Genomic DNA, 11,357 nt, shown 5'->3' on the forward strand with positions numbered 1-11,357 from the left:
TATTTTATTTGTGACTTTTTTTTTTTTTTTTATAGAAACATGGAATTGCACTAGATTTGGAGGGCAATACAAATGGACACTCCTCATTAGAACCCCACATCAATGATGACAGCCATGACCCTTCAGTAAAGGAAGCATCTCTGGGTAAGTCATAGCTCTATCACCTGCTTTTTGACCATTCTTTCTCTTGCCAGCCTTGCTTCCTTTGCTGGGTGACTATGCACTATACTTGTCTTCTTTACTTGCTAACTTCATTTGCTAATGTGTAGGTAAGATGATATCTAATATAGAGCGGCAGTCCTACCTTGAGCAAATAGGGTTTCACAGATGGAGATAAAACCTGCACATGTGCTATTGTGTTGAAGCGAAGCGCAATAGTTTTGGTTAAACATAAATATGACATCACTGGATGCTGTGATGCAAGGTTGAAAGTGTTTGCATCTTTAAAGAGCTTAAGGTACTTGAAATCATACATATATATTTTTTCATTTTTTACTCATGTTCAAAAATTGCCTTAAAAAATATAATATACTCTTGCAAGATAACGGGTCTATTATAAACGGTCATTGTATGCTGGGATTGGTATTCCAGGCTCAGCCAGTTCAGCTTTAAAGGCTGTGTTTTTAACATCTTTTGTCCTAAGGTCAGGTTGTTTTTTTTTTTGTGTCAGAATCTTAATTTAACTAGTCTATAAGTGACTCAAGTGCCTCTTCTAATTTTTTTTTTTTTTTTTTTGACAGACAAACAAAACAAATTCGATTCCAGGTTGTTTTTTATATATTTTTTTAATCTATTTTACAGGGTGCTATTATCAGACTTTAAAAAACACCTTGTCATTTATACTTTATTAATGCATCAACTTATAAAATTATTATTTTTGTAGAATGTTCAGCTGAAGAAGGACTGCTAGGTACAAATCCAAAATGTACAGGAGACATCAAAGTGATCTGTTGTCAGTGCAGGCCACGCCAAGTACTAACTTGGTCTATTTTTCTTGGAACAGTATGGAAAACGCTTCTCAACTTTACCCCTTTTCCATTACTAAGCATCTCTATCTTCTTCTTTTTCTGAGTATTCTGGATCTGCTTTGCTTGAAGTGTTGTCTTCTTAGCCGTCCTTTTGGCTTTTTACAGACGTTGGCATCTCTTCTACAATATACTATTTGTTTTTCCATTTTCCGCAAATGAAGGCATTCTTCGCATTTCTGTCTCTATCTTGTTTAGCTATTTTTGGGAAGTGGGCTGTACTTCCTAGGATCCTTCAATTATTTGTCCATGGTCTTTTAGGCAAAACCAACGAAGCAGAGGTGAAAAAGGAGGTGATATCTAGTCAGGGCTCCCAAGTCAAAGAAATTGCTTCAGAGGAATTGTCACGGAATGAAGAGTCAAAAGAAAACGCCAAGGAGCACAGAGAATATGAAATTGCCAATGATAAAAGTGTCAAGTTAGCAGATGTGGTTAATGATAATGGTACACTTGGCATGTTGCAGGTCTGTTCCAGTCAACAACACGAGGGACCAGAAACTGATTTAAAAGATATGAGCAGTGAGGGTGAATGTGAACGAATAGATGAAGTTGATAAAGAGATACATTTAGGCACTGTTGAATTAGAAAGGGAAAGAACCCAAAATAATAGAGGTGTTAGTCCACTAGGAAGTGAAGTCTTTCAAGATGCTTTGGATTTTGTTGAACCAATGCCAGAAGCAACAAGTGGACTTCAGGAAACATCCAACTGCTGTCAGAGTGTTTGTACAGATGTGGATAAAGAAGGTAAAGTCAGTGAACAAGAAGTAACTTCAGAGGATGTCATTAGGTGTGATGTACAATGTACAGCAAGTGAAAGTTCTGTTGACCAAAAAGAAGTGGTTAATGCTTCCCAAAGTAAGCCTGAGGCTTCCACAGAAGAAAGTGACGAGGCAGGATCCACTAAGTCTCTCTTCCCTGAAGCATGTGAGAACCTGAAGAGTAGCCAAGATGATATTGTAGCCAAACTGGGGACAAAGGAATTTGAAGATACAGAAAAAGAAACTAGCAGCAGCAGTGATGGCTCTTTTAAAGAAATAGAGGATCAAGTATGTGCATGTGATGAATTAGATGTAGGTCAGAAACCGATTGAACTGGAAAACTGTGGCCCTGAGAGTGAGCACGTTGGCCATGAAAATATACTTCAAGACCCAGAAACAAAAATAATTCAAGGAATTACAGGTGAATCATCAGATGTTTTGAGTAATTTAGAAGTGGAAAAGCCTGTCATTGCTGCAGAAGGAACTGGAGTGACTGCTGATACAGAAGAAGCAAAACTGGATACTGACAAGACTGATATATCGATTGGGCAGTCACCACAAGAAATAGCTTTAGAAAATAAAAATGTCCATCTCGATGACTCTGAAACGTACAAAGATAAAGATGTACCAGATACTGTAGCTAATGAAAGTACAAATGTTCAAGATAAAAAAGTTGATAAGGGACTGTACATGGAGAGTGTCAGTGGCCAAGAAGACGAAAGAAAAGAAAGTCAAGGGGATGTTGTGGCTTTGGAAACTGACCTTGGCTGCAACATAGAGGACCGGAAGACTGAGGAATGTTCTGTGGAAGAAGACACTTCTGAGTTCAAGGAGCATCAGAAAAAAGTAATAACTCAAGATGAAGTTGTAGAGCCTGACAGCGATGTCAATAAACGGTTAAGCAGTACACAGAGTGTTGGTGAACACCAGAATGAAACTTTAAGTAGTGAGGAAGAAACTTCACAAGAAGAGACGGACTCTGATGATAAAGAAGATTATCATGGACCAAGTGAGAAGTACCCAGGAGAAAGTGACATACCCAGGTCACAAATCGGATCATCAGTGGACCAAACATCTAGCAGAGAGAATATACATGCAGAAGAAAGCACAGAAAAAGTTGTAAGAATGGGGAAAGGCAAAAACAAAGAAGACTGTGTGGTATCCTGAAAGAATAGACTTCTGAGCTGGACACTGCATTGTATCTGCCACGATTTCTTATGTTGCACTGGTGCCTTTCATCTTTTGCTGTCAGCAGTAGTTATATCTCTGACACAGATGGGTATATTAGGCAAAAAAAACAACAAAAAACTCTATAACATATTTTCATGCTTACCTACAATTTCAGCCTATTAGAGAATCAAATGCACTGGGTTGTAAGACGTTTACTAAAACGCATTGACTAGATTTGACAAAGTCCTGCAGCTCTCATCTGATTGTAGAAACCTGGTAGGGTCCATTGTGCATTAGGTGTGTCAAACTGTAAGAGTCTACAGAACTTGAAGCTTTTTTTATTAGTATAGGTAGTCCTGATTTACATAGGAATTCTATCTGAGGGTTTAGCTAAAGTAACTGTCTCTAATGTATACCGTTGGTAGACTTTGGTCACCTTTAAGCTCTCCATCTTCTCGTCTTGCACCATTAATATCAAACTAAATATCTGAGTAGCACTGCTAAATGGAAGCAAAAAATGGATTATAAAAAATCACCTTATTTATTTCACTTGATCATTCCTGGATTATTCCTTAATTTGTTCACACGGCTGATTATGGGACACATTTTTAATGTATGGACGATGATTTATTACAAATCCCACATCTATGTATGTTTTTGATTGTGTAACACAAAAGTCTTGGCAAGCAATATAATACATATGCAGACTTCCACCATCTTAATGCCCTTGTATCATTGACTTACCTAAAATCAGAACATATTTCTTCTTAGACCAATACCACATTTTAAACCGCTTAATCTTTTTTCTCATACAATTTGCACTGATGCCTAGAAGATATAGAGCGTAGGGAATTGGAGGCAATACATATGTCTCGCTCTCCTAAGCTATCATCCACATAAAAACAATAAATCAACTGAAATCTAGCAATAAACCATATCAGCCATTTCTTCATTTATTTGTTTTAAATATTGTGAAATCTTGGGGCATCAGCGTTCACACATTCCGGTCCGTAATTGCTAGTGATATAAATAGTCTGGAGATTGTCAGCTCCTGCCAGATGTCTTTTGTCCACAACTCCAAGTAAAATGCGCATTCCTTTCAGCTGCATATTTACAAAACCTTCTCGTTTCATAAGGAAAAATGGTTGCCTAACACAAGACACATCTATAGCACTGAGCAGCTTTTTAGAATATAATGGTTTTATTTTCTTTTTGGACTGGGGCAACAAACAAATCAGCTTATTATGGCCTCGAATACATACCGATTTAGTTATGGTCTCAGAATGATTAGTTGTGTTCTTGGTGTTTTTGCCCGTGAAAGTATGTTGTGCGTGGTAAGACAACATCAGAGCCTCCAGCAGAGAAAGGCAGATGTTGTCCTCTTTTCCTTAGTGTCATGTGCTCTTATTCTTCCCTTACCCCATAGAGGGGACCTTTACACACTGTATACATTCCCAGGTGAAACCTGCTTTGCTTACAGGAGATATATTAATATATGCACACTGTGTGCCTGTTACAAACACAATCTGCTGCTAGTGAGAAACCTATTTTTGAAAAAAAAAAATACCTAAATCTATACTTTCCTACCCTGAGCTGTATATAATGGAAATAAACCAGTTTTATTCCTTTCAACTGTTTTGCCTCCTGTCTTATTTACAAATCACTTTTATGTAACCGTTTTCTTGGGCCAAACAAGCTAATTCTGAGTTTTTAGCCTCTGTGAAGAACCTCTGGCTTTTAAGGTATAATTTAGTAACCCATTGGAGTGCTACCTACAGACCACGTTCATAATGCCACACTAGGGTTTCCTCGGCACGATTGCTGAAGTATACAGAGAAATAATCTAAAATGATACACGATTCCTCGTCATGGATTGGAGCGTTTATAAAATATTTTCTCATTGGGATGTAAAGCTGAAAGAATATGCTCATGCAGATACAATAGCGGGTGGTTTAGCCTTTTCCCAATCTGAAAGTTCTATTTGACCATTGATTCCATTGTGGTGAAGCCAGGGACATTAAATTGTACAATATTAGATACATTTTGCATGTTCAACTCCCAACTGGAATTTTTTATGAAATTCTTTCCTTTCCTTCAATAAATGTAAAATGATTTTCTTGCAGAAAGGTGACTATTTTCATAACAGAGTCTGTGCATACACAATTGGATGTATTATCACAAATCATGTGCATCCCATGGCATTACGATTAAAACTGAAAGGTCAAGAGGAGCGTTTTCATTACATTTTACTTAAAAGATCATACTTCTGAAGTGTGTGCTATATTATTACATGCATTCATAGATATACCGTAAAGCCTTTCCTGTGACACCATTCTCACCCTATGTCACCTCTTCCGTTCTTCACAGTCCATTGGTTAATTGCATACACCACAGTTCAAACGTTTGGGGTTAGAAATGTGCTTGGTTTTTGAAAGAAAGGCAAATTCTGTCAATTAGAATAAAATCGAATGGATGATAAATACAGTGTAGACATTGTTAATGCTGTGAATAACCTATGGTATGTTATTGGTATATCTTGCAAAGGCCCTTTCTCACTCCCATAGGTCCTGTGTTTGCAAATCCAAGTTTAAGGCTAATTGATTACTAGAAACCAATTTCGCGTTTACGTTACACAGCTAGAAGTGTCCTTATATTCCATGAAAACAAGTGAGTGACCCCAAATGTTTGAACGGCAGTGTATATATGGCTCACTCTGTGTGGGGTGCACCGTTTGGTCACCAGTGGGGGTGCAGAATAGTTGAATAAAAGTTTTGTGCTACTGACTAAGGTAAGTTTAGCTGGCAATTGCTAGATTGCGATGTAGACGACTTAAAAGGTAAATTCTCCTTATATCTACTGTCTTTATTACAAGAGCAACTTGGTTATTGTTTCCTTTTAAACTGGGATCTGGTGGCAAATCATCTGCTGAGCTTCAACGTCCGCGATCCTTCTCCGACACAAGCAGCTGTAGTGTTAAGAGAGCGATGGTTTAACCACCTGTATATGTTTTATTGAAAAGACAACTAACAGAAAATGTAGTTTTAGTACGTTTTTATTGTGCAGGTAATTTCCCATCCATTACTGAAGGGAGCTAAGCATCTAGAAGACCAAAAAGTGGCTTCCTAGTATGAGGGGGTTGCTGTAAACAGAGGGTCCATTTGGATAACGGAAAGACTAAAATTTTATAAGCATTATATTACTCTTCAGGTGATTGTTCAAAAACCTAAAATATCTGTGGCCAAATAATGTTGTGCTTCATACTTTTGCTTTCTTTCCTTTGCTCAACTCTCTTTTTTCCCTCTCTTTTTTCTCTCTCTTTTTTCTTTCTATGCTCTCCTGTGTTGCTATTTTTGTTTTCTAAGACATCAGACTGAAGAAACTGCTGGATGAAAGAGAATCCTTTTTGGACCAGGTAAGTTTTTTAGTGTGCAAGTAATATAGATGAAGTCGCAAAAACAATGTAAACATCAGGAAGTTACGTGTGCAAAATAATGTTAATGAACAGAAACTCCTAATACATACGCACCTTCAATCATTTGTGTAAGAAGGTCATCTCTATACTGATAAGAAAAATAATGGTCAGGTTGAAATTAAAATGATAAAATTGCATAAATCTGCCCCAAACGATTTCTTCCGGGTGGAACCTATCTAGCACAATTGCATACTAAACAAAAAACGGAAAATACACAGAGCGTTTTGGGCCTGGTGTTTAAGAGCCATGTGGCTGAAAACACGCTAGGCCAGACTTCTGCTCCCCGCAGTTTGTCCCTGTCTTGTTTATTGTTACTAATAAAGTTTTGCCAAATTTGGATTCCAGTAGCGTCAGTTGTTTTTTTATGACTGTCTCATTCCCCACAGTGCTGGACTTTTCTCTCCGTTTTCTACCCTGATAAATCAGCTGAGCAGGGTTTCAGAGTGGGGTATTGATAAACGTAGGATAAAAGAATGAGATTATAGTTGTCTGAGTAATCATGCCAAAAATTCTGACTGCCAATACAAGGGGGGGGGGTAAAACGATTCCGATGCAAAGTTTCTAAGGAGGTGTTATCACCATAACCACCAATGGAACGTCCTATGAACGAGACGTTACAATATGTTTTACAAAAAGCAAACTGTTTCTTCTACTGAGGACTGAGCCTTCAAAAATGCATATCGAAGCTGATGTACGAATATATTGCATACCTCCCAATTATCCTATTATTACTAGTGTATTAAAGTATGCTAACCCACAATGCATCAGATTTGATTTTGTGTTAACCATTGCATTGTGGGTACATAAGTAGCCCACTCATCAGATAAGAATACGTAACTATTTTCATATCCTTTTTTCAAATAGCTAGGTTAGAAATATAATGAAATATTTCACACATATAGTAGGTAAGCCTTTATATTTAAATTCCCTAAATGGATGTTAATGTTTTGCCAATTTGAAAAGTTTGAGGTAAATTAAAAATATCTAGGTGTGACCCTTGCCAAATAGGTATAGACGTGCAGCATCAGGCTGTATGTATGTGTCCTATCAGTCTGTGCAAGTTGGTTTGATGGCGTCATGCCTCCTACAAACACGCACACACTTTTCTTTTGTCTCAGATCAAGAAACTGAAGAAGCAGTTGGAAGAAAGAAGTCTAAGAACACAAAGCCCAGAAAATCTAGAAAATGAGAATGTGGAGAATGGTATCGACAGTCAAAGTGAGTTTTAAACTGCAACCGGCATCTACAGTAACCTTGTAACATTATATTGCTATCACCTTTTGTCACCCAACTAACTCGATATGTTGGTCTGCCCTTTTTCCTCCAGGAGATGCCAACAGACAAATCAGTGACCTCAAGTTCAAACTCACCAAATCCACACAGGAAATAACTGCCTTGGAACAAAATGTGAGTCGGGAACAAACTTTAGCTGTCGTACAACATAGAATTTGATGGCAGATAAGAACCATTGAGCCCATCTAGTCTACCTGTTTTCCCTCCATCCTTATTAAGTCATTTGTCTCATCTTAGAACAAGGATAGCCATGTGCTTATGCATATTTTAAATGTTCTTACTGTACTCATCTCTACCACTTCTGCTATGGCGCTGTTCCACTTATCTAACACCCCCTCAGCAAAGTAAAACATCTTTATGATTCAAAATGTTTCAACACCGGAAAAGTTTAGGATTTTATGGCACTTGTTAAAAAAATATTAGGATTTTTTGCATTAATAGCTTATTTCATACCCTCCAATGCCTCAGGTGTCCAAATTGATACCCTTGTGTTGGGGTGTGCAAGAGGCAGGGAGGGGTGGGTCAGTGCATGAACTGGGCAGGACCAGAACTGCTTGGATGGGGATGAGTTGATTAAGTCAGGAGGATCTGTAGAGGTTGTTGGCCGTTCAGTTGGCTTGATTAGGATGATGGCTGAGAGTGTTGGAAGAAATGTTTTGAAAGTTGTGTAGGGGATTCCAGAGAAGGGGTACAGCACTGTGAAATCTTGAATGTGGGAGAGGTAATGCTGGTAGAAGAGAGGAACAAAGAGGTTAGGGTAGTTGCATAAGAAGGTAGAGATGTAGGAGCGCCAAGGGGTCTGTAAGTCAGGATCAGAAGTTTGAATTTTATTCTGGATTTTGATTATGGGGAGCCAAGGGAGCAGCAGATGAGAGCCAGTGACAGATAAAGATTAATCAACCTGCAGTGCTGAGGACTGATTGGAGCGGTGAAAGGCAGGAGAGGGGTTGACCGCTTAGTGGAAAGTTGCAAAAATCCAGATGGGATATCACAAGGGAGTGGAGCAAGTCAAGGAGTTCCCCAAACAGCCCATGATCCCCACTGGCTGCAAAAGCTGGACAGCGGAAATATTTTTATCAGTAGATTGGGAAGGCAGATAGTTGCCTTCTGACCCATGCAACTGAAATTTGCCATTGTTAAGCCAAAAGGTTTACGTTATCTGTATATTAATATATTTTCTTCAGATAATCCGACTGGAAAGTCAGGTGACGCGATATAAATCTTCAGCAGAAAATGCTGAAAAGGTGGAAGATGAGTTAAAAGCAGAAAAACGGAGGTTACAGAGAGAGGTAAGTCCTGAATATATAGTCTCTTACATCAAATTGGGCCTTCTATTTTAGAGTCTGGTCATAGAGTTTTCGTCTTATATGTATTTTGGTGAATTTGATTGTCTTCATGCATTACATATTCTTGACTATACAACAAGAATGTAATGATTTAGCACAGCTACATGCATCTACTTATGCGGATAAGACGGAGGTTCTTGAGATCTTGAGAGAATACTTTCGTGGCTTCTCAGAGCATTTCAGTTGTTGGTGCTAAAGACAATGATTTGCTCATCCGTAAACATAAGTAAATGGAAAATTCCTTTTTGCAGTAATTCCTGAGTGGAGGGCTGTGTATGAGCACACTAAAATGGAGGCCACATGAGCAAGGAGTACAAGGTTGGGGAGTACAAACTTGTGGAACATATAGGTTAGATACATTAAGATGGATTCCATGATGATTGTTCAGATAGCCTTAAAACAAGCATGTATTATAGAGATTTTGATTGTGAAACTGCAGTATAAACATTTTGTATCTGTGTCACGACGCTTTTGACATTCAACCTCTCTCTTGCCCCTACTTCCCCTTTCTCTATCCACTGCAGCTCAGAACTGCCTTAGACAAGATTGATGAACTTGAAGTCGGGAATAGCCATTTAGTGAAGCGTCTAGAGAAAATGAAAGCTAATCGGAGTGCTATCCTATCTCAGCAGTGACACGAATCAATTTCATGATACCAGGAGCAGAAGTACTGGTTTCAAGCTAGCCAGACCCACGTGTTTGCCTGTGTCTCAACATTTAGCACTGGGATGCCATGGGTGAGAAGAGGGGCCTGGATTTTGATTTTGTTTTGTTTTTTGCCAGTACATCTTCTCTTAAACTATTGCTGTCGGCGGGCGGCCCCTACAGTATACCCCATGTCAAGAGGAGGAACAACACCCAGCTGTTTGTCTATTCACAATTTGCGTCATATGGAGGATGCTGACTTGCTATGGAAAGTTATTTCCAAAAGGGTGAATGTTAATGGAAACATGACACAGAAGCCTTGTTTTCAAGTATGTACCTCGGCTTTCTACATCCCTGGACTACAGAGAGTTCCAATGGCTACTTTCTAAGATAATATGTCAAATGGAATATCGTTCTGGTTCCCATATTTCTTATTGTGGACAATTCCTTGGATCCCCCCCCATAAGAATGTTGTGTTGAAATGCCACAGGCAATACAAATGTGAACATTATCAGTAATACAATTATTATATCTGGTGGTCCTGTGTGGATACACTGCCCCTCTACCTATAATAAAGCACAATGTGATAAAGGGGAGGTCACATCGGATTCAGATTCTGCACACAATTTGGTTAAGGTTTGTTACTTCAAGTACTGTGTTTCCTGCATAGTTACCGGCTGCTACAATCCGGCATTCAGTCTAAATATGCCTGGGTGAAGATATAAGCAGAATGTGCGTGCTTACAAATCAGCGTCACACGAGCGGGTGGTTTTACTACTGGGAATATGGTTTAGCATCCCAATATTACATTATATCGTAAATTAAGTAAATTGATTTTATTTCTTGGGTATCCCCATATGGGCCTTTCTCAAACACTTGGGACATTTTTGCATATTTATTAAGCAGGAGAAGGCTTAAAAGGGGTTCTGGATAATAACAAAGGGAAACCTTTTTGTCATAGGTTAATTGCAGTTGTCCTCCACTTGGTTCCAGAGACAATTCTGTATTGTTTGGAGATGACTGGATATGTATGAGTGATCACAAATGGAAGACGGATTGTGCGTACGCAGTGAATAATACATTGGGAACCAAACATGGCAACTCAAAACTATGTGATAGCATTGGTTTTGTGTGCCCATCATCCTGTATGAGGGAAAGTGGCCTTATGTGACTTGTGTGTGGTTTGTAGATAAATGAGCATTATGCTACTGCTGTATCACTTCTCCAGTCATGGGAGTATTCTCTTTCAGGGTTAATAAAAGCTAATTGCTTCACAATAAAGGGGACTAATCCTCAAACATAACAGGCTCCGATCTTTATTTATCATCGTTATTGTCGTCATCATCATCATCATCATGAGCCTACAGTGGAAGAGGGAGGTCATTTAGATAGTTTGCCCTCCTTGAATTATAACTTAGTTGATTTAACACACAGCAGCAAGAGTCCATCATAGTTTGTGAAAGTAGTCCTGAGCGGAGGCATCTGACATACTGAATATTCATTACAAGTCAAGATGAAGGAAGAGCGTATGTATTATAGTTTGATGCACTTGCCAGCTCTAATGGATTCAACATCTGTAACGTGATTAGGCTGGCTGAAACCGTTCTAACTCAAAGGCCACTCACCAACAACAGGGATAATGAAAACC

General features: G+C 38.7%; 1 protein-coding gene across 13 annotated transcripts in view; it reads left to right on the forward strand.

Annotated features, from left to right (window-relative positions):
- Window positions 1-11,012, forward strand: part of LRRFIP1 (LRR binding FLII interacting protein 1) — a 49,944-nt gene extending 38,932 nt beyond the window's left edge. For 8 of the 13 annotated variants that reach the window (XM_053470430.1, XM_053470429.1, XM_053470436.1 and 5 more), the window contains 2 exons: window positions 36-144; window positions 1,287-4,601. In XM_053470430.1, coding sequence (XP_053326405.1) covers window positions 36-144; window positions 1,287-2,950 — 1,773 coding nt within the window. In that variant the 3' untranslated portion in view covers window positions 2,951-4,601. Of the gene's footprint in view, window positions 1-35; window positions 145-1,286; window positions 4,602-6,315; window positions 6,366-7,543; window positions 7,644-7,752; window positions 7,833-8,902; window positions 9,008-9,588 lie in introns of those variants that run through there. The other 5 variants (XM_053470437.1, XM_053470438.1, XM_053470440.1 and 2 more) reach the window with 3 other exon arrangements.
- Window positions 11,013-11,357: the final 345 nt, after the last annotated feature.

Source organism: Spea bombifrons, chromosome 7 (assembly GCF_027358695.1).
Source record: "Spea bombifrons isolate aSpeBom1 chromosome 7, aSpeBom1.2.pri, whole genome shotgun sequence".
Lineage (NCBI taxonomy): Eukaryota > Metazoa > Chordata > Amphibia > Anura > Pelobatidae > Spea > Spea bombifrons.